The 24276-nt window shown below is 40.6% G+C and overlaps 1 protein-coding gene across 4 annotated transcripts in view; it reads right to left on the reverse strand.

The window, feature by feature from the left end:
* PTBP3 (polypyrimidine tract binding protein 3) overlaps nucleotides 1-23541 on the reverse strand; it is a 75826-nt gene extending 52285 nt beyond the window's left edge. Inside the window, exons 1-2 of one of the 4 annotated variants that reach the window (XM_044452478.1) lie at nucleotides 23427-23538; nucleotides 10409-10442 (exon numbers count right to left, since the gene is read on the reverse strand). In XM_044452478.1, the coding sequence (XP_044308413.1) occupies nucleotides 10409-10442; nucleotides 23427-23434 (42 nt within the window). In that variant the 5' untranslated portion in view covers nucleotides 23435-23538. Of the gene's footprint in view, nucleotides 1-8287; nucleotides 9750-10408; nucleotides 10443-22489; nucleotides 22509-23426 lie in introns of those variants that run through there. The other 3 variants (XM_044452479.1, XM_044452480.1, XM_044452481.1) reach the window with 3 other exon arrangements.
* Nucleotides 23542-24276: the final 735 nt, after the last annotated feature.

Genomic DNA, 24276 nt, shown 5'->3' on the forward strand with positions numbered 1-24276 from the left:
GGAGTGCTCCCTATTCTCCGAGCCTGCGAAGACTCAACGACAACAGAGTTGGACTTGAAATGCTTTAAAAGGAATGGGATGTCCTGTTCCCAGACCTTATACATCGATTCATAACGTCGAATCGCTGGTTTGGAAACTCCCAGGTGTCGATCATAGCCTGCCAAAGAGTTGTGATGAGTGGCAGGGAAATGGCCGAAGACTGCTCCTTGTAGATGATGTCATAGAAATTGTCCGTGCTGGGATCGACGCGATGTTGAACCTCGATCTCCAAGGATCTAGCCAGTCATGCCATCAATTGTCCAAAGGTGGAATAGGACTCCTCCAGAGAACCAGGACCTTGTGTGGAGAGGACAGTGTCAGGCGAAGTGGAAGCCCGCTCCAAGTCCTCTGAATTAGAATCGTATTGATATGGGGGACTGGAAAATGAACCGGACGGAGGAGGAGGAGGTCTGGAGAGAGCAGCTGCCAATGTCGAGGGGGTGTCTCTCGGCATCAGAGGAGGAGGAGTGCGATGGTGGTGCATGGAGGGCCTTGGATAGTACCCATACAGTGGAAAATAATCCCATGGGTAGGAATGGGACAATCAAAATCACCGTAACGCATCAGTACCCAGCTCGTCAAGGGCTGACTTGGAACACGCTGATGGTGGCATGTGTCGGACTGAGGCTGAGCCTTTGGAAAAGCCTCAGGCAAAGTCGGCATCAGAGTAGATGAATGCACCGATGGTTGTCCAGTCTGGGATTGAATCTCACCATCGGACATGGACCCGCAAACCGCGGCCTCAGAGTGGTCCAGAGTGGATGGAGCAGAGATAGAAATCATCTGAGGAGACCTCGGTGGGGTCACTTGCATCACTTGGATATTTGGACCAGATGGTGTCGAGACTGAGACAGCGGTCAGGACTGATGGAGTGGTCAAGCCCAAGTTTCTCCATGGCAGTTTAGCAAGCTTTTTCTGCTTGCGATCTGACTTGTCCATCTTGGCCTTCTTAAGGAGTCAAGGGCTCATCAGATCCGGTATGCTTCCTCTTCTCCTTCTGCTTTTGGTGAGGAGAGTGAGAGGAGCGAGTAGCCTCCACTGAACTTGTACCATCAGCCGATGGACAAGGAGGAGAAGCCACGGATGGGCCTGCCGGCATGGTCTGAGCTGTGAGCTGGTCAGATGCAAGCAAGGCCTGGTCCCAAAGAATCTTCCAGAGACGGTTCTTGTGGGCCTGCTTTGGCAGTGGCCACATTTGTCAATCCTGTGTCCTTGCCCCAAGCAAAGAAGTCGCAGGTTGTGCGGATCCATGGGGGACATCTTGGCCCCGCACTTGGAGCACTTATGAAAGGCTGCTCACTGAGCCATCGAAGAAAAGAAGACGAAAGCGAAGCGAAAGAAAAAGTATAAGAATAATGATAGAAGGGTTTGGGGGTTTTTTTGGGGGGGGAGGGGAGAGAAAGGGGAAGAATTTTCTAAACTGGGGAGGGGGGAAAGGTAGTTTTAACTTGGAAGGGAGATCTTAACAAGAGAGAGAGCAACAAATAGATGTTTTTTCAAGAACGGCAAGTATAGCTACAAGAGAGAACAAAAGGCTCAAAGCACGTCGAATGGCGGTCGAATGGCGGTCATAAGAAGACTGGGGAAATGGTAGGCATGCCACCCTTTATACTATGGGGGGAGGGGCGTGGAGTTCCTGTCAAAACCATTAAAGCTTTGAATCTTTCCCAGCTGCAGGCACTGCGCAGGCGCAGCATCCATCCATAATGTGTAATGCACAGAGGCCACAATGATGAATAATACAAAGATACTAGAAACAAGGGAAAAGACGTCTCAGAAAATTCAGAATACCAATCACAAAGAGCTTTAAATAATCTTATATTTCTCTTTTCACAAAATATGAGTGGAGTAAAAAATATGTAGCAATATGATTTGACTCAAAATAGATATCATAAAATGTGCTCAAATGTAAGCACTTGCAGATAAATATTGTTTAAAAAGAGCTAATAAGTTTTCATGGGCTGGTGACATGCTGTCTTCTCTACTGACCCCAATGTTCTGCCTCCCCAACCAAGAAATTCTGAGCTACAGTTGCTGCCAAGTCTAGCTCTACACTTTCCACTACAGGTATGATGGCCAAAGGAAAGTATACAGGAAATTAGCAATAGTGATGTGGAACATAAAAATTTACAGTGGGTTATTTTCAACAGAAAATGTTCAGTAACTTCACTAGTAACAATGAATGGATGTAACAGCAAAACTAATATTAGGCTAGCTGGGCAGATTCTAAGTTGTAATTAATGCTTTTTAAATTATTGTCTCTAGCACATGCATGAGGCAACACATATGTCACTAAAATACAAAAATGTCTGAGTCTGTAGTAGAACTAGGAAGTAAGGGAAGTACATGCTATTGTATTTACATTTTACAAGTATTCTAAAACATTTGACTTCACAATGTAACATTTGAATCACAGTAAGTTTGCTTTAATCTTTCCCTTCAAATATTTCTGGGAAAATACCTCAGATGTATTGGGAGAAAAACTGAGCATGGGATTTTATGTTTAGTTGTGCTGCTTCAAAGGTTAAATTAAACATGCTAAATCAAATCACTCTAAGACAGGGAGTAAAATTAGTGATCCTCCAGCTGTTTTGGCCTAAAGGCTCTATGAATTGATAGCAAGTTAAAAGCAGAGACAACTGGAGTATAATATTGGGTAGTGAAGCCAATAATTTTTTGGCTCTAACAATTTCAAATTTTACTTTTCATCAAAAGATGTTTTGTTTATCTGGTGTTATATAATTTGTAAACCCACCTCCACATCTGCAGGATTCCATTAAAAACATTGATTCCTTCCATCCTATCTGAACATTCTTGGCCCAAATTTGTAGCAATGATGTGAAAATTAGCCCCAAATTTATCAGCTGGCAAATTTAAAAGGGGGCAATAAAAGCTCCATAAACATAGAAAATCTTAAGCTTTTAATGTCATATCTAAAGGGTTTGTGGATATATGCTCTACTTCTTGTGTGAAGTTGCTCAACATAAGGCTAGGTCTTCAAATTTATTTCATCTTATTAAAAAAGCATTCTTGCAGTTTTGAATTAAATTTAATCAAGTCCTATATTAGCAACAAGTCAATATAACATGTTTAAAATATTGAAGCCAATATCAAGTAATGCAACTTAACAATGAGAGGTCTATTTTATTAGTAGCTAATACCACCTTTCTGGTCAACACAGCAGCAGAATCAAATAGCCTCACAAGTCTACCAATGAAATATGCCCTCTTGAATCAGTTAAATTTGCAATTGCTTAATTCATCAAACCAAGAAAAGAGACAAGACTAACATTTAAATAAAATCATAACATTCCAAATGAAACAAGCAGCAGTCGAACTCTGAATACCATGACAAAAACCACCTTCTATAATAAGAATGTCAGGTGCAACTGCTTCTTTCTCAAATAATCTGCTTGTTGCTTATGGACATGCTAGCAGAAATCTTATTCAGGTTTTGAGCTATAGCTGTAAAACAGAATGAAGTTAAGAACATCCAGCATTACCATCACCTAATTAGATAGTCATTACTAGGAAGCAATGCTGAAGGAATAAATGGAGGAATGAATGTTAGAGAGTTTATACTCATTTTTAAGGAACTTATGAGAGAATAAGGTAAGTTATATGACATACCAATCTATTATTTACTCTCAGGTGCCTAACAGAAGGCTTCCAGTGGCAGAGTGGGCATCATGACAGTTTTGAACAAATTTGGAGGGTACTGCACACTGGAGAACATTTCAGTTATATTTATATGTGTCTGAAGTTCAGCCATACAAAGAACAAATCTTTAATGAAATAATGTGCAAACAAAGTTGCTGGAAAATTTCTATTATAAGCCGCTTACAGAATCCTTATGGACTAGTAGGTGGCATATAAATTTTATAAGGAAATAAATAAAATCAAAATGATTGGACCGTAGACCATAGTCCTACTAATCAGGTTTTTGCCTAATAAAATTAAAGGAAGAAATTAAGACGACAGGCAAAACAGGGAAGGGTTTTTTTTTTTGTTTGCCATAAACACAGTCCTTTAAGATCAAAGTATGGCTGTATATGCTGTACCAACTGCATAGCCTTCCCGAGCAGCAACTACATGGAGTGCATTGCAGTACCTGAATTATGAAATTACAACAACATAGATTAATGAAAGCTGGCTATTCCTGGTTGCAGACTGGGGTGAAGTTAGGCCATCAGCTGAAGCTGGTAGAAAGCATCTCATGCCACTGAAGCCGCCTAAGCTTCAGGTATCAAAGATGGTTCAGGGGAAACCCCAAGCAATGAATCCACTCCTTCAAGGAGAGTACATCCTATCCAGTTCAGAACAAGTGAAAATCCTCTACCCTTTACCAACAGCATCTCAATCTTATCTGGACTGAGCTTCAATTTGTCAGCCATCATTCAATCCATTGTCACAGCTGAACACCAATTAAGCACACCCACAGCCTTACCTGATGGAGATAGAAAGCAAATAGGACAGCATGTCACCAGCATACTGATAGCAACACACTCCAAAACTTCAGACAATCCCATTCAGTATGAGGAATAAAACAGATTCTTGCAGAACTCCATTCTGAAGAATACATGGAAATAAGCAATACTCCCCAAGGAACATGCTCTGGAGCCAGGCTTCCAAGTATGAGCAGAATACTGGAATGCAATATTTCTTACTATCAATTTCAACAGTTATCCCAGGATACCACTGTTGATGGTACCAAAAGTCACCAAGAGATCCAGAAACATCAGCAAGGTCACACTCCCCATCTTTCTCCCAGGATGATCAACACAGTTTTCATGCCAAAAGCCACCCTGAACCCCAACTAAAACAGATTTTTATTCAAAAGTATCTGAAAGTGTCTGGAGTTGCTTGGCTACTCATGGCTCAAGATCCTTGCCCAGGAAAGGAACATCTATTCTCCTCCTCCACCACCTACCATTGGAACCCTAAGGTCCACCAATTCAGCCCAAGAATTTTTCAGTACCAGGATTAGGGCTGTCACACAAATGCTTTCATGCACAAATTTACTCGTTTCCCCTAGAGTATTCTTGCCTAATTCATAAGGAAAAGAACTTACACTATGGGCAGTTCAATTTCAGTCTACCTTCTTCTCATCTCAGCACTGAGATTCTTTAGAAATTCCTCAGAGATCAGTAATAGCAGACTGGTGGGCAATATATCTGACAATAACTTGTCTACCATTTGTACAGTCACAATAGCTAAGTATGTTTGCACTCCTAGCCCAAGAGGCATGCTGAGGATCCTGTATGATCTGAGCACACACTCTAGGTCATGACCAAGATCATGTGCAATGTGTAGGGGTTTCATGATAGATATGCAATGATACCTTTGCAAACCAGCATAGAAATAATTCAATTAAATCAACATTTTCAAAACACCTCAGTAGATTAAACTGTCTCTGTCCAGTTAAAAAAAAAACACTGAAGAATGAAGCAGATTAAGACTTGGCCTGGGATGTGACCAGATAGGTGGGCAAAAGATTTTGGCAGCAGATTTTGTAAACTGCTAGCCCCTGGAAAAAGCAAAGAGCATCCGTCAGAAGGCTCAGCATTCCGACTACAGATACTACACTTCAACTTAGCCAAAAAGTCAAGAAATTACTAATTAAAGAATGAGAATCCTTCAGATGAGCCATTTTTGCTTCCCATATCCCATAGTCCAAAAGGCAATCCCAAAGAAGTAGAAAAATAGTCAAAAATTTGGCATAAAAACATTCTATGAAGCTGTGATGGTTAAATTTTAATTGTTTCCAAGCAAAATTTAACTCTTTTGGTAAGATGTAATAGCTACAGAGTGCCAAAGAACTCAATTTGGCTTGCATAGTGGCCATTTTAGGTACTCTGCAGTCACTATGATTACTATTTTTTCTGTTAAATAATCAAACTTTTTTTTAATTTGGGAGATACAAGGAGGCACATCATGAAGTAGCAGGAAACTCATATGAACTGTGAGCCATGCATTGCTCACCTCAGGGTTAAATGAAACTACTTAAAAATAAATAAAAGAAAGTCACATATATCATCTTTATAACATTTTGTTGTCTAGTACTTCCTATATTAGTAAACTTCCTATATATGCCTGCCCGCCCACCCCTTGCGATCTGTGGGAGAGGCCCTTCTCTGGGAACCCTCCATGAAGGAAATTAGGAGGGTAGGTACTCGGAGGAGGGCTTTCTCTGTGGTGGTGCCCAATCTATGGAATGCGCTCCCCAGAGAGGTCCGCCTGGTGCTGTTGTTGTTTTTCGGTGCCAGGTGAAGACCTTTTTATTCAAATATTATTTTAATTGTTAATATTATTTATTCATTTTATTCTGTGGCCAGGGCGACTTAATTTATATTGTTAATTTATATTATTCTATTTTGAAGTTTATTTATGGTTGTGAGCTGCCCCAAGGCTTCGGCGAATGGGGCAGCATAGAAGTCTCCTAAATAAATAAATAAATAAATAAACTCAACCCCATATACAAAGATTTTCCTATGCTTAAATAAAGGTGGCTAGGGTAGAGTCTCCACTGATGATGAACTGCTACCTTTTCAGAGAGTCTATAACTACTCACAGCCGCCCAAAACTTGGGAGCATATACAAAGCACACTTTTCTTGCCCTGCATCTTTGGCAACAGAGTACACTGCATAGCTACAGTAAGTCAGACAAGGGAGTAGCTGAAGCTTCAGGCATCACATTAAGGAGCTAGGATAGGGGCCCAGAGAACCTTTTGGCACATTTTCTCAAAGTCAACCTTCACAGCTAAAGTATCCTTTGAGTCAAGATGGGTAATCTGGGGCCCTGCCTTATCACTGGCTATGCATGCCGCAATGATAGGGATTTGCAGATCAAAACATATCCCAAGATATCCACCTTTTATATCAAACCTCATAGCCTAAAGCAGGAGTTACAAACCTAAAGCACCTTGTTTGTGGAACTGAATTGGCATGAATTGTCATGTGCTGACAGCCATTTTTGTTAACCCATGGTCTATTGATGAATTATGTGAGAGTTGTTTAACCTTCACATAACCTGCAGTTCCCAACTCAAATGACACAAGCTGTGTCTGGGCTTTAAATATGCAAATCATGCCCGGCCCACATTGCAGCTGTTTTCAACATATAAACTGCCTGTAAATCTCAGGCAGTTTATATGTTGCCTATGTTATATATGTTATATATTTATATGTTATATGTCTGCCCTCTAGCTTCTAATCCCTCTTCCTTGTCCTCCTTGGTTCTCCTCCCCAACCCCACCCTTGCTTGCTGCTCAGTGATTTCCTACCAGTCTGCTGGGCAAGGCAGAGGGAAGATTTAAACCATCCTTACCTACATTCTTTCTTACCCACATTCATTTACCCTTGCACTGCACAGCTGATTGCTGACTAAAACCTGAGCAGTGGGGAGCATGGATGGATGTGAATGTGGCATGGATGCGCATGCTGAAGCATGAATACAGAGAAAAATATGGGATGTATTAGATGAAATGATACTTTTCTGCCTACTGTCAGCTTTGGCCCCGCTGGTTCCAGGTCCTTATTTCTTCTCCCTAAAAAAAGTTAGATATTTGGGAGGAGGGGATGGGAAGAACATTCATTCCTGGCTTTCAGGATCACATGGACAGAGCAGGAGAATGAGCTGGACTCTTAGCATAAGGTTCACCTGAGCCCAGTTCTTTATTCTTTTAATCCATGAGATATTCAGACCCCAAGTCATTTATTAATATTTAATAAATATGTTTGTTCCCAAACAGAAACAACAGCAACAACAACCTTGTGAGGTAGGTTGGCCTGAGAGTCTGTGACTGGCCCAAAGTCACCCAGTGAGCTCCAGGGCTGAGAGGGTACTAGAAATGAGATCTCTTCAGTTCCAGTCCTCCAGTCTTAACCTCTATACCACAGGCTCCCATAGCTGAGCTACTGTGATGTTATGGGAATTCCACATGCATTCAAACTATTCAGGGAGAATACCAGCAAAACATTTGAGTCTCCTTTCCACATGCCTCACAAAATTCAACTCATACTCCATCCATATCAAAGTGCAATATACAAAGGAGAGACCATATAGTTTTCAAACACTGAATGGATTAGGAATTACTTAGGATGAACCAGGAGGAAATGGGTTCTTAGATCAAATCACAACCTTTGCTTGACAAATTCAGTTTTCCATTCAGTTACCACCCAGCCATATGGAACTCTCTCTCTCTACACACACACACACAGATGGTTGACACTAATTCAACGATAACATACAGTGTCACTAAATTCTTCACGGCCTCGATGGGTGTCCAAAGACAGATCCTGAGGGGGTGTGGTCCTACCTATTTGGAGAAAAGACAAACTCCAACTGAGAATGTCATCTACTTAAGATGACTGATATGAAGTATGATAGTAGCATATTGTGTCAAAGTAATTATTAATCTGACTGGGGTTTTATGACAGATAACCTTCAATGTATTTTCTTCTTTTTAAAATCTATTTATTTATTCAATGGAGCTGGTCTTTGACTATAATAAAGTTTCTATCTATCTGTCATTCAGTTACCATTCTACAGATGAGAGCCAAGTGGCACTACTTCTCTTTCTTCCCATATAGAATGACACATGCCTACTCTAGACATTTTAATGATGCACAAAAACAAAGAATCCATACAGACTTTTAGTTCTTTGAAAAGTCAATGTAGTGTTGCTCACCACATGTTTTGAGCAATTTCAATCAAAGGTATCTGAAGAGGTTAATATTAGTTTCCATTCAGGAACCATGTTATTCCACATTTCGCCCAAGTTTTCCTCAACTCTTAAATTGGCAAGATTTGAGAATGCTTCCAACCTAAGCTTCACTGTTTTCTGTGCCCTTTTTTTGCTTCTCAGTGTGCTACAGAACCAACAGAGCAAGTCAGCAAGTATAAACTAAGAGCTAAAGAAAACCAAAAGGTACTGGAGATATTCATTTTCTAAGCATGTCACTAGGGTTTCCCTGTATTTGTGATTACAGAAACACAGTTCTTCTAGAAAGGACCCTTTAGCTGACTTATAAGATGGCTAGACAAAAATCAACCTGTTACATACCCACTGATGGTATGTCTTCAGATTTGGGTTAATTTTTCTAAGTACATACAGCTCAATAACAGTCATGCTTTCCACTTAAGTGAATACATTCCATTTAATCTATTTTAAAACCAACATCAGAATGCAGATAACAAAGATGGCCACCTTTTGAATATGAACCACAATGTTGCCAGAGTCATTTTAGTTTTGTCTTTAAATCATAAGCTACATTAAGAAAACACCATCATCCAATAGATAAAAGCCATAATTTGAAATAAGTTTAAGTCTAAAACCATTGTTTTACTCTTTAAAAAGCTATGAACTGTAATGAAAAGATTTCTGTTTCACAGTTTAAGGAGGTTTTAATGTTGCCTTTTTAATTTTCCAAATTTGTTTTGGTTTTTTAAATTGTCTATGTTCTTCTATCATCAAGAGTTGATTTATTTTCTAAAGTTTCAATCCTACAGCCTTTTCCCTGGGAAGTTTGCCCCATTTAACCCAATGAGCTTTACTGTTGGATAGTTGTATTTAGAATCATCCTTTAAATGGCATAACATGGAACACTAATCTTCCACTGAAGTGGCATCTGTGAGTTATATCCAACTATAACTGTTTCCTGGACATTTTTTTGGAACTGACAGGCAAACTGGAACCCTCTGGATGTTTTAGATTACCACTTCCATGATCCCTGATCTTGAACTGTACTGGCTGTGCATGATGTGAGTTGTCATCCAAACATCTAGAAGGTAGCAGGTTGCCCACCCCTGCTTTACATCATTTAATACTGATGCTGGTACAATAAAACATATATCATGGATGGGGAAACTGTCCATCAAGACTACAGTTTACAAAGTAGTCTTCGCTACATAAGCCTACAGTTTACAAAATAGTCTATAAGACACATGGATATTGAGATGCTATTCTTAAAATTCTGAAGAGCAGAGAGTAGCTAGAGGCTTTAGCAGTAAAATTCAAAACATACTGTAACATATTAATCAACTTTTTAAAAAACTCTTGGACTTTTTAAACTTAATACAGGGATAGATGCAACATTTCAAGAGTTTGTTGTCAAAGTGCTGGAATATCAGACCAGCACATGGGTCTTTAAGACCCTTATTTTCCAATGTTAATGAGAGAAAGCTGAACTGGGAGAAGTACAACTGTGAACCTGTAAGAACAGTTAAGATTCAGTTTGTAAGAAAAAAATAAGACTGAAATAGAGAAATGTCACAGGGAAAGAAATGATGCATATGAACATCAGGGTGTTATCAGAAATAATAAAAATGGGGTAACAAGTGCATATGAAAGGACAGAAAAGGATGCCTACCTTTAAACCGACTGCTATAAGATCTGTAACAACACTGTATGAAAAAAAAATGGGAGAAAATGGAAAAGTTAGAAAAGTAGTTATTGCACAGGCAGTGGTAAATAAAGCTAAAGGAAAAAATATCAGAAGAATGAAATGAGTTATGGAGCATCTTTGCAAAAAAAAAAGGAGGGGGGCAGTTTAGTAACACATAGTATGAGAAAAGAGAAGTTTAATCTCATGAAACGCATGAATTACAAAGCCATAGGCTTCCCTAAAGAGCAAGACAGACTCCTCTGCCTTTCAACAAGAAACAAAAAACAGACTACACTGAACTGAAACCATTATTAAACTTTTATTATATAGGTATAACTGTATCCAAGACAATTCAATTTAAAGTATATAAAGGTGAAAATATGTTTAATCAATTACTTTTGTCTTTTGGAAACCCAACTGCATGTCAATGTAAAAGCATCACGCTCATCTACAAGGAAGATATTTTTTCTATCAATATGCCTCAGTAATCAAGAAGCTACCTATCACACCCTAGTTCATCAAACTGCATGAACCACGACTTAGAAATTTGCTCATGGTGTCCTATTTAAGCATTTATGATCAACATATTCTAGATTAGCACATCACACCATTTAACATCAATGTGTACAAGTGAAAAGCATAACATCTTGCTACTACTGAGTAATACTAGGCATTTGAGCCCACAATTAAGTGGGAATCTCAGAAAAGCAGCCTTTGGGTGAGAAAGACAAGGACAAAATTTTCAACCTTTACATTAGCACTATACTGCAATTAAGAAAAATGATGATATGGTCACCGTATTTTACATTCTAGACACAAGTTAATGTAAAATGCATGAGTTTGTTTAGTTCAAGCTGAATACCAGGAAAGAGGAATAATAAATATTCCTAGATGCAGGGGACAACACTATATGGTCATTTGTATGTTAACTTCCAGTGTGATAATAAAAAGGATCTCTCACGTTTCCCAAAATATTGCTTCCTTAATGAATGGCAACAAATTGCTTTTACTGAAATATTAAGGCATAACTGAAGCAATATGCTACCACCTAAAGCTGAGCACAACTAATATTTGGCTTCCTCAAATGAGATACAATGTTTGACTAGCTTCCTAAATCTATTAAACTCATAGTTCCATGGTAGACTGTAAAAGGGTGGATAAGGAGCAGAGCTTTCCCTCCAATGCTTCTCTCTGTTGCTGTCCTTCAAGGGTTACAGTCTGCCTTGGCACGGCTTATTTTATCAATTTCATACTTACTATTATAAGTTTACCATCACAGAGCTGCTGGTATCATCCATGCATAAATAAAATAAAAGATTATCAAAACATAAATTAAACTGCAAATATCTGTGTACTACACACAAAGAATATTAAGATCACTGATGAACTGAGAAGAGAATTATTGGGTCAGAAGAACATACATCATTCAAAATGAAGAGACTTTATAACTAACATATCCATTAAATTGTAGCACCACTGAAGTTAAGCAACAACTTTTTAAAAAATGCCTATTCCCAAGCTGACAATGCAATATACAAGCACTATCAAATATGGCTCCACAGATGATATAAAACATCCTTCTATTCTAGGCTCTTCTGGCACAAGAACAATGTTTACATGGGCAAGAACTTACATCCCAGTAGATCGGAACAAATATCAGAACATACTAAGAAAAATCTTTAACTGAAGTAAAATCAGCGCAAAGATAAACTGAAGCAATTCTGGGGACATCAGCAATGTACTGTTCCTTAACAGAAAGGACATGCCACTATCTAAAGCTAAAAATGAGCAATATGCATCTTGCTGAAATGTGATACAGTGTCTGACTCTTCCTAAGTCTACTGAAGTCAAAACTCCTGCCTGGTCACCTAACCTTGGTGGCAAACTGCACTATGATTAGCATAAATGTCGGAGTACACTGTGTAACAGCCATAGTTAGCTCTAGAATGGGGTAGCGAGACTGGATCAATGGAAGAGCCACATAGGGTAAATGTCAGATGTTTGAGAGCTGCAAGACATGAACAAATATTTATTATAACTAAACAGACATTGCTACAATTATCAAGCTAATTACTGCTAGTAGAGATCTTGTGAGTCTCCATCTTGGATGTGAGTTGTTGGAAGATTTCTGACAAAACCACTTGACTCAGTGATTTACATCAATGAGCTAATGCAATCCTACACACGCTTACCTAGGAGTAAGCTCCACAAACACAGGACTTTTTGCTAAGCAAACTTAGGTCAGGGCACTGCTATGCTTTCAAGCCAAAATGATTAACCCTTTTGGAGTGGGGCCTCTTTTCTTTTTAGCTCTGTGTATTGGAGGAAACTGAGCAGCTGCAAACTGCCACCACTGAAGCTCAATTGCAAGACATAGCTCAGCAACAGAAACAGTCAGAAATCTCATCACCGGCTACCATGCTGAAAGCTTCGACGAGGACCTAATCCTCCCGACATGCAGCTGTTGTGCAGTCCCCTCAGCTTTAACAAGACCTGCAGAGGAAGCAGCCCAATTTTGCATGCCAGCCCTGGCCCATTTCCACACCTTGTTTGGCCAGGCATGCCCTGTCCCAGCCCTTCCCCACTCCCCATCACAGGTGAATGGAGACCTAATACACTGTAGACTTTTTCAGCCCTTCTGTGAGCTGCAAAATAAACTCCAGGAGCTGCATGTGGCTCATGAGCCTCAGTTTGGCCAGTACCACACCTTATGAGAGGAACTGTGCATGAACTCTCCAAATGGCTTAACCATGGTTAGACATTTGGAAGGCATTAGTTCTGTACTGCAAGATGCAGGAAATAAAATAACATGTCCAATAAGTGTTGACTGTCCCAGCCACTGTTCATCAGAAATGCTCAGGTTCAATTTAAGCAGTGCCAGTAAATTGCTCATAAGATCTATTTTACTGTAACCAGAGCCAAGAACCTAATGCATGAATTAGTTACAAGTCACCACTACAGGATCAACTGTCAAATAGAAGTTAATATCAATAAGCCTAGCTAGGCAACTGGTGACTCCTGGGTGAGATCTAGTTCAAGGATTTTCCCTTTCAGACCTAACAATGGTTTAATGCTGGCTTTTGAATCCTGGTTTGTTTAGAAACCATTAATCATAGTCCCTTTCCACAGTGTGGAAAAAGTGTTTTCAACCTGCCAAAAGACTGGTTGTTACTGCCTGAAAAGTTTTAAGTTTTTGTAATCTGAGACAGTAAAAATCATTTCACTGACATTTTAATTCTGATAACTCAAGATCTGAAAATAGAAGAAGCTCTCGATTTAAGTTTCTATTGTTATTTTTAAAAGCTTCAGCCAAGATATACAAAGCATAGGTAGTCACAATGTGATGATTCACACATAGATCAATCATTAGTAGGGATAGGAACAGCATAGGTAGCAACTTCTGTCAATGGAACTTCCTCCACAGTTTAGGGGTTGCAAATCTTTCTTCAGCCTATGAAATATGATCCCTCCCCAGTGATGTTTGAGGGCTACAAAACAATATTCACACAGGAAGATGTTCAATAAACAGTGAGCTCTTCATAGCCCTGTTTGCCGCATCCTCGATGCCATTTAGAAACAATATTCCATCTTCTAGGAACAATTACTTCACCTGATTAAACTGTCTCTACAGTGTATGTGTCTGAGACGCAGTAAAACCTTTTGTCACAAATTCCATATATGACCTCAAAATATAACCCAGTGTTGGCCTCATAACTTAGAGCCTATCATCATTTATACAAGCGTCTGCTAAATGCAGTTTCACCTCCAAAATAATCATTACAATGTTTTGTAGGACTCCTTTCCTAAATATTTGAATATATCTTTTGGGCATCAATGTTTTTCTATTTTAAACATTTAGTAGGAATTGTAATTACAGAAGGTACCTGCCATCCAATGTTTCTCTGTAATCTCTTCCAAGTCAAGCACCTTTGCTAATATTGAATCAAGTATTCTAAATCTATGATGCATTGCCATAATGCAATCTCCCACAAATCAGTACCTTCCAGATGAACTCCCATAATCTCTAACCAGTAGTCATGCTGGTTGGGGCTGATAGAAGCTGCAATTCCAAACATCTTCAGAACAACATGTTGTAGAAGAATTGTAACTTCAGTTACTAACCACAGGCTTGATGGATTGTCCTTACTTGGCCTCCTTGTAAACTTACTGTAAAGAGATTTATCTGAAATTTCTTCATTCACTATAGCCAAGAAGTTATAATAGAGTATTTCTAATAATCATGGCAGCAAGCACATTTTAAATCTTGCTGGTAGCCATTTCTTGAGAGGAGAAATATCACAAATATTGTCTGCTTTCCACAATCATCATAATATACATAATATCCAACTTATTATAAAACACTTGAACCAACTTTTCCAGAAATCTGAATTAGGCAAATTTGCATAGGGTCATTCCTATGAGAAAAAGAAAAAAGATCAGTTTGCACTGGAAATTTTTCAGATGCACAACAGAACAATCTAATTTAGCACATTAATTTCTATGTATTTAGTAAACAAAGTACCACATGGTAACTTTTTGTCCAAAAGTTTCCAAAATATTTGTCCTGAAATTTTTGAAAGAAAAAATTAAAGCATGCTTTATGTGATTTAAATGTTATACTATGAAAGCAATCTTTTTAGAATACTTGCAAAAATTTAAGCACACAATTCCCTGGTACCATTTCAGTTTTAAAAAGCAGGTATTGAAAATTGCTGCCATACTAATATATTTTAACAAACCAAAAACTGACAGCTATTCATCTTATTTGAACAAAAGTTCTATCATCTTCCACTAAAAATTTCTGGGGCACCTTGAGTTTCACTGTTGCTAGCTCCATTTGAATAAACTAATAAATGTACATGCATTTCTCTGTGTGTGTATTCTATCCTACATGTATTCTATCGCACACTTTCTAGGGATAATCCCCTCAAAAACATCAACAACTTTGAAACTGCCAAGCTTGCCTGATGTTGGATTTGCAGTAACCATTCATTCATTCATTCATTCATTCATTCACTCATGCTAGTGAATACTTTTTTCCCAGTGGAAAAATGAAGCACTGAAAAATTGTCCATCACTGAAATCAGTATGGGCCATACTAGATTTTCAAGCACTAAACCTGCTAATATAACTGCACATTTTAATAAGGCAATTAATCAACTAAAACTTTAGTTAAGCCGGGGAGGGGTTTGAATACTATGTCTGTGAGTTAACACATTTACTTACTTTTGAGGATTCTTCCTTCTAGCATCTTAGCATAACAGGAAAATTAAAAATACATTCAAGATTTCCTTTCAGTCTAACAATGATTGACAGCTTTTGGTAAACGTTACATGCGCAAACCACCTACAATGAAATTTCAGTTATATGCAGACATAATAATCAATGGTTAAAAGACAGATCAACTTAACATTCTTTAATAAGTTGACAGCCCTATTATTTAGGCATCAAAGTTTTAATATACTAAAATCAGGGTGGATCAAAATCAGTGGTTTTTTAAGTTTTAAAATGGATTTTTTATTTAAATTGGATGTTTTGATTTAAATTGGATTTTTTAAAATAAAATGTAAATCTAATGTAGTTTTAGATAGTTAATGTATCTAATGTAATGTATCATAAAAAAACATTATAGTCCAAAGGTTATTCATTATGAAATAAAGACTAGTTTTTAATTATGTGGCATGAAGCTGTATATTCATGCAAAGTTTAATGCTTTTAGAATATGAATTCCATTAATCCATTCACAATGTTGTGCTCTTTCAAAAGTTTCTGTAAGATTATTGGGCATTTTTTTAAATCTAGAAGGTATTATCACAGATGCTTGGTTTTACATTTCTCAAAACTGTGAAATTGAGTCTGCCGAGATCATATGGCTCCTCTTCACAGCAAAATTATTATATAATAAACACACAGAGTTGAGAAAAAAACCTTAATCCCAGTGTTTCTTTGTAATTCTACATACACAGAATCAATCCCTTACTTCTTAAGTGCTACATTTCAAAAATTCAATGAATAGAAGAAGATTATTGGGAATGGAATACATCTGCACAAGAAGCTAAGTGTGAGGAGGGGCAAGCAGTAAAAAGGCAGTGAAAGCTTTTACGCTTACCTATGGGTAAGGCAGGCATGCATGCAAATTATGTAAAAAACCATGATTAAAATCTAGTGTTACTGACTAGTGATTTAAATCATGATTTAAACCTATCTGATTTAAATCAAATCCATTCTGAGTAAAATCATAGTTTGCATTTGATAATATGTATCCTCTAATATTCTGTCACAAATTACTTATTATTGTTACATTACATTTATATCCCGCCTTTTTTCTTCTTGTGAGGAACTCCACTTTATCCTCACAACAAGCTTGCGAAGTAGGTTGGACTAAGAATCTGTGACTGCCCAGTGAGCTTCATGACCAAGCAGGGACTAAAACCAAGATTTCCTTGATCCCCAGTTAAACACTCTAACCACTATACCACATTGGTTCTGTGTTCTACATTTTAGCGAGCTTAGGGCAATTCAGTCACCTGTGATGGCTTGAACTGTTCCCCAAACCCATCAACACACAGAATACTTTGACAACTACCCTATGGTAATATTGCTTTTAACCACTCAGATGAGCTAGAACTACTAAAAAGACATTCTAAGCACTGTGTCTTTATGTAATCTATATACTTATACAACTAATACCCACTGCACCCACACCATGATAAGTTATAATAGAGGGTTTAAGTCATTTTTCAATACTCACTTTACATTATTGTTACCAGCTAAATGAAATTCAGCTTAAAAATTTTAGTAGCAATTCATCTGCACCTTTGAACCAGTTTCATAGAATTTGAAACTATTGGACCCTTGCCCATCTTGGCTAATTAACAATGCCAAGTACAGGATAGGAACCTGGATCCGGGAAGTGGTTAACACCTCTCTGAGGGATGGCCGGGTACCTGCCCCTTTAAAGGAGGTGGTAGTCCGACCGGTCCTGAAGGCGGCTTCCCTGGATCCAGAGATGGCCACTAATTATAGACCAGTGGCCAACATCCCGTTTTTGGGCAAGGTGTTGGAGTGGGTGGTGGTGGGACAACTCCAAGCACTCTTGGATGAAACTGATTATCTGGACCCATTGCAGTCCGGCTTCAGACCCGGGTACGGTACTGAATCTGCCTTGGCCGCCCTGTACGATGACCTGTGCAGGGAGAGAGACAGGGGGAGTGCGTCCCTGTTGGTTCTCCTGGACCTCTCAGCGGCTTTCGATACCATCGACCATGGTATCCTTCTGAATAGGCTAGCGGGATTGGGGGTTGGAGGCACTGCCTTGCAGTGGTTCCGCTCCTATCTCAATGGCCAATTCCAGAAGGTGGTGCTGGGGGATATGGCTCTGCGCCATGGCAGTTAAGCCATGGAGTTCTGCAGGGATCCATTTTGTCCCCCTTACTATTTAACATCTACATGAAACTGCTGGGAGAGGTCATCAGGAGGTGTGGGCTGCAGAATCATCAGTACGCTGATGATACCCAGCTCTACCTCTCGTTCTCCACCAATCCAGGTGAGGCAGTGGCTGTGCTGAACCAGTGCCTGGCCGAGGTAATGGGCTGGATGAGGGCCAATAAACTGAAGCTCAATCCAGGAAAGACGGAGGTCTTGTTGGTTGGCGAATTGGGCTTCGGGGCAGGGGACCTTGACCTTGTCCTGAATGGGGTTGCACTCCCTCTGAAGGACAAGGTCCGCAGCTTGGGAGTGCTCCTCAATCCAGAGCTATCGCTGGAAGCTCAAGTAACTGCAGTGGCGAGGAGTGCTTTCTTTCAGCTTCGTTCTCCTACCTGGAGAATGACTGCCTGGCGACAGTGACTCATGCATTGGTAACTTCCCGACTAGACTTCTGTAACGCGCTCTACATGGGGCTGCCCTTGAAGACGGCCCGGATACTTCAATTGGTGCAAAACAGAGCTGCCAGGTTGCTGATGGGGACTGGGCGTTGTGCTCACATAACTCCAGTCCTCCCTCAGCTTCACTGGCTCCCCAAGTCCGGGCCCAATTCAAGGTGTTGGTTATGACCTATAAAGCCCTTAATGGCTTGGGTCCTGGTTACCTAAATGAGCGCTTACATTCATATGTGCCCTCCCACCCCTTGAGATCGGCGGCAGAGGCCCTTCTCCGGGAGCCCTCCATGGAGGACATTAGGAGGGCGAGTACCCGGAGGAGAGCTTTCTCTGCGGTGGCGCCCAATCTATGGAATCTATGGCGCCGTTATTTGCTTTTCAGTGCCAGGCCAAGACCTTTTCATTTAAACGTCATTTTAATTGTTAATATTATTTGATTTTATATCTTCGGCCAGGACATCTCCAATTATATTGTTTTATAATTGTTAATTGTGTATTTATTGTTGCGAGCTGCCCCGAGGCTTCGGCGAATGGGGTGGCGTAGAAGCTTGCTAAATAATAAATAAATAATACATTTTAGTACATCAGTTTACAGACTTCCAGACAAACTTCATATTCTATTTACTAACCCATTAGATCCAAGGTAATTACAACTGAGAGCAGAAGCTAGTTGTAAACTCTGACAAAGTATTTTTAGCTGGCGATCTTACACATTTATTTGTGAGTACCATCTGATGAAATAATTGGAATGTATTTCCAACCCAGCTTCCAAAGAATTGGACAATTAGTGTGCTTTACAATACGGTCGTAATTTAAATGTGGTTTGTTGGGTTTTTTTTTCAGAAGCTGCCTTCTACCTGGCTGTATCTGAGGAGGCTAGACAGTCAAACAACCTCCATCAGTCATTTGGGACCAATAGCCCCCTCTCCTAGAAATGTCTCCTCAGTTGACATCCTAGCTAGTTGCTATAAGATTATGTTAACTTTAAGAAAGCCAGGCTTAAATGATTGGCAAGAAATTGGGTTTTTTTTGGAGTATTTAGATAGGCTGATTTTTTTTTGGGTATATTTGTAGGTCCCCGTGATAACTCATAGATAACTATGAATTGCCACCTATGGCAAAATGGCAATTGAAATAACCGTTAGAATCTAGTTTTAGCCCTGTAACTTTTACAGCTTCAGAGCCCCCTTTGTCACTGGAAACATTAACTGAGGCTAAATGGCTATAGTGACCCACAATCCATGCTTATAAATACCTATTAGAGGCCTCTGAATTGTGGTGCTGGAGAAGACTCCTGCGAGTCCCTTGGACTGCAAGGAGATCAAACCAGTCAATCCTAGAGGAGATCAACCCTGACTGCTTTTTAGAAGGCCAGATCCTGAAGATGAAACTCAAATACTTTGGCCACCTAATGAGAAGGAAGGACTCCCTGGAGAAGAGCCTAATGCTGGGAACAATTGATGGCAAAAGACGAAGGGGACGGCAGAGAATGAGGTGGCTAGATGGAGACACTGAAGCAGTCGGCGTGTGCTTAGGTGGACTCCAGGGGATGGTGGAAGACAGGAAGGCCTGGAGGAATGCGGTCCATGGGGTCACGATGCGTCGAACACGACTTCGCGACTAACAACAACTGGTGGACAAATACAAAACACAAGATCTTAAACAAGAACGGAACAATGAATTGGAGTATCCTATTTTGCTCAATCAGTGGAGTGCTTTGTAGGCTTCTATTTCGGAAAGGGTAATGGGTCATAGGCTGTATTTAATTCAGCAAAAATTGATGTTTCAAGTGTATTGGACATGACCTTTCAATAAGGATTTATCTTATCTTTATCTTCAATAATGGTACAGTTAATGGTACTCTTACTCACATGTTTTGGTAATGCTCAGTGAGGTCTTCCTTTTGGGAAGAGGTAATAATTCAGATGCATTTTGTGATGGGAAGTTCTTTAATATTTGTGGCTATGCATGTTTTTCTTAATCTACCCACCTCTTGAAATTTAATACATGGTCAACATAACTGGATTCTTCATGCTCTTCTGACAACTAAAAGACTAATACTACAATGGAAGAAGAAAAATGCAGAATGCAACCTTTGTATTTAGCTCAGCATTAGGCTGGACTAGAAGTTAAATAAGACCAGGCAGCATGATCAGTAGTTGAGTATAAGAATTGTAGTGAAAAAGATCTGGAGGGCACCAGGTTGGCTATGCCTGATTTAGTTCATTCTTACATGATTGCTGAGGTCATCACAACATTTTATAGAAAACTAAAGCTGAGAATCATTTGCTTAAGATTTCTACCTAAAATCATACCTATGCAGAAATGCCAGGTTAGACCCAACGCCACCCAAAAGAATAGAACACGAAAAGACTTTATACACTGAGAAAGTGTTAAAACTTATAATCTGCTAAACTATATACTAATATAAAACTGAAAAAATGTGACAACTCTTTTAAGTCTAAAGTGTGTTTTACACAGTGTGTTGAATCTTCCTAATCATAACCAAACTTCTCAATGAGATAAGTTTGCTGCTACTATCATTTTACAAGTAGATATCCAGGCAAACCTTGAGACATCAACTTTGTCCCCCAACAAGAATTTGCACTTTGCCTTCCATCTAACTCCATACAGTTCATACGATGCACAATGCACAATATGTTCTAATGGATCAGATGCCCTCTCCCCCATCACCACATTCCTTCTGGAAGCCTAGGAACTTCCATTTCTTTTGCTACCTTTTCACAGAAGAAAACCCAAAATACATAGAAGAAAACCAGTGAAGGCATAAAGGTTAATTGTGTTTGGTCTTTGCATTTCAGAGTTTTGAGGTGAAAGAAAGACATTTGGAACATTTGGGCTTACCAATATTGAATGAACTCAGCAGACATGTACCACATTACTCAAGATACTGGGAATTTTTTTGAAAATGGTACATAAGGCAGACTCTAAACATCATGTTACTGATGCATCTAGACTACATGCTAAATTATCAGTGACTAACAGCTCACTCTAAATATCTGAGATGGCTTGCTGTGCTCAACAACCCATGATACAGTATGAAACAGTAGCTTTCTGCAATAGAATTTCAAGTTGACTTGTGAAATAAATTTCACATGGAATAAGGTAAGATGAACCCAGTAATGTCATGTGTAAAAGCTATCTATTCAGCTTATCTTCAAGGAATATTATGTAGCAAAAACTTCAAGTATGTATAAAGGATTTTGCTATATAATAATTCTGAGACACAGCAAAAGTGTAAAACTCAATATTCATATTCAAATTACAGTGCAATCCTGAACATGTCTCCTCCGAAGTAATCTTCATCAAGTTCAAGGGAGCGCCTTCTCAAGAAGATAGGATTTCCATAATCTGGGTACCATTTTAAGTACTCCAGGATGAAATAACATCTAAAATAAATTAAACCTAGAATTCACAACCTAACATTCACAATTTTTCAAAAATAATAGTACTTAAAATCCATTTGAATTCATTTAAAAAAGAGTCAGCATCCGAAATTGCCAAGGACTAACTGTTGAGTCAAGATAGCATCAAAAAGTCATGTAAGAGCTATAGATCAAAACAAACAAGAGCAGCTGATTTGAACATTTGAAGAGCTAATACATGGATCCAGTTTCATGGCAATGTGAGGCAAGAGTTCCAATTAATTAGCTAATAGACATCAGTTAAAAGTCAACACTACAATGTTCTCCATTACAAGCTTCTCCGGTTATTGCTGAGAATTATGAAGTACAAAATAGGAAGTGTCTGGCCCCTTACAGGAAAAAGTACTTTTTAAAAAGCCGAGTTATGCTATAATTTTAGAAGTGGACATGTCTGAACCTTTAACTTAAGGTGGCACTCTATTTCCTGGTTCCATCCGTCTGTGATGGTTGGAAAGTCACGATGCGCTCAGACAAACCTCCTCCCCTCCTGTGGGAGTCTCCCATCCTCGAGGTCACCATTCCCCTAGCTCAAAGAGGAAGCGCACCAGCGGCCTATGCTTTTTCCCTTCTCTTCCAGAACCAGCCTGTTTAGTCTCGTTTACAAATGCATTTCCTCCCCCTCCCCATGCGCGCACACTGGTTTTTATCTCTCTGCCAGCGGCACCAATTAAAACATTACCACGCTTCCCCCGCCGTCCCCCCTCCAACAGCAACTGCAAAACAAAACTCAAGAGCCACACCTGACAAGTGGCCATCACAGCACTAAAGAGAGAAAGAAAAAGCTCAGTCGAGGAGTCTTCAACGCAACCTTCCCCCTTCGTTGTCGTAAAAAGGAAGAGAAAGAGAAAGCAGAATGGAGAGAAGGAGAAATCTGTTCCTCTGACGGGGATTTTTTTCGATTTCCTTCAGAAGTGATAAAGGCCAACCAGGAAAGATCGACGGCGTGACTTTTCTCTGAGCGCAAAAATACGCCAGAAGTTTAACGCTGGCTTTTGCAGCGGGTCAGCCATACCTAAGGGAAAAGTTAAGCGCTCGGCTACGGCTTTTCTCCTCCCTCCGTGTGGTTTGGTGGGGGGAGGGGGGGAGAAGGCAGGGTAGGCTTGTTTTCCTTTATCGCCTTCACATGCCCTGCAAACAGTTCCTACTAGAAACTCCGCATGACCTCTTTTCCGCACTCCCCTAGAAAGGCCGTGTGAGGGTGTGTGCGCGGAGGAGGGTGGGGAGAGGAGGAGGAGGAATGCATGGGAAAGAAAACAGGCTCCGAGAGGGACGGTGGAGGAAGTCTACCAGAGAAGGAAGCTCCGACCAACATTCCGCCCAAACATCCCTGCCTGTTTCATCCACCTCATTTCCCCAATCCTGCTGCCCCACCTAAGGATGATTTGGCCCCCTCACACACACCTACTTGCCCAATTTGCGCCAGTCTCGCTTCTGTGTCCCCCCCCCCGAAACCCCCCCACACTTTTCCTCTCACAAGCCCCTCAAATACCACTGCCTTCATCGTCCGCCCACTACGGATACGGTGCATACACAACGCAGAAGCCGCCGGCCGAGCAGAGGGGTAGCCCCGTGAGGTGGAAGGAGGTGGCGGCAGACAGGAGAGTCGTTTCGTCCCCTTAACAGGCGGGTGGCTGGAATCCGCCCGTCCTCAGTCACCGGGGCGATGCAGGTACTTACCCATCCATGGCACAGACAGGAGGAAGGAAGCAGCGAGGGACGGGACAGGGCGAGGGGGAAGGGACGGGAAAGGGAGCGGAGCAGTCGCCTCGCAGAAGGAAAACGAGAAAGGATGGGTGGAGGGGGCGGGGCTGCCGGCGGCGCGCATGCGCGACAGCTGTTCCACGGCGAGCCTCTCTCCTCCTCCCCGCCCCCGGGCCAGGGCTTGAGGACACACCCAAGCGTCAGTTGGGGTGGGGAGGAGCACACTCGGGCAAGCAAGGTGCGCGTGCGTTTCCGCCGGCTCCTCCTCCAGCGGAGACCCTCTCCCTACTGAAAGGCGTATGCGCAGGCAGGCGAGCGCGCGCGCACGGCTGCCCGAGGAGCTCTTTGTGCGCGCGAGCTTTGGCGGCAATAACAACAGGCAGCTGTCGCGGGCGGGGTGGGTTTGCGCGGCCTTTCCGGCGGAGGGGGTGGGGCGATTGGACGGAGAGAGGGAGATTTCGGTCTCAAGCAGCCTGCAGGCGGGGGGAACGCATCACGAGTGACGTCAGCATATACAGGAAAATGTCTCGTGTACAGTTTTAGCTGTGTTTTAAAATTGTTCTCGGAAGTTTTCCAAATGCTTGGTTACTTTGTTTCCTTGTTGAAAACAAAAAAAAAGGTCCTCAGCTTTTCTCAAGAGATTTAAAAGGAATGCATAATATAAAGCACATGCAAGCTTTCGCCTGCAAAATGAACACTGAAATGCTTTCGCCTGCAAACGAGCTATGTAGGATTCTAATCTTGGACACAGAAGACAACGGGGTATGTCACAATTGGTGCATTGTCACCAAAGCAAGCTATTTTTGTGAGGGCCTGGCTGTTTAAG

The sequence above is a fragment of the Varanus komodoensis genome, unplaced genomic scaffold (assembly GCF_004798865.1).
Source record: "Varanus komodoensis strain SLA01 unplaced genomic scaffold, ASM479886v1 scaffold72, whole genome shotgun sequence".
NCBI classification, from domain to species: Eukaryota; Metazoa; Chordata; class Lepidosauria; order Squamata; family Varanidae; genus Varanus; species Varanus komodoensis.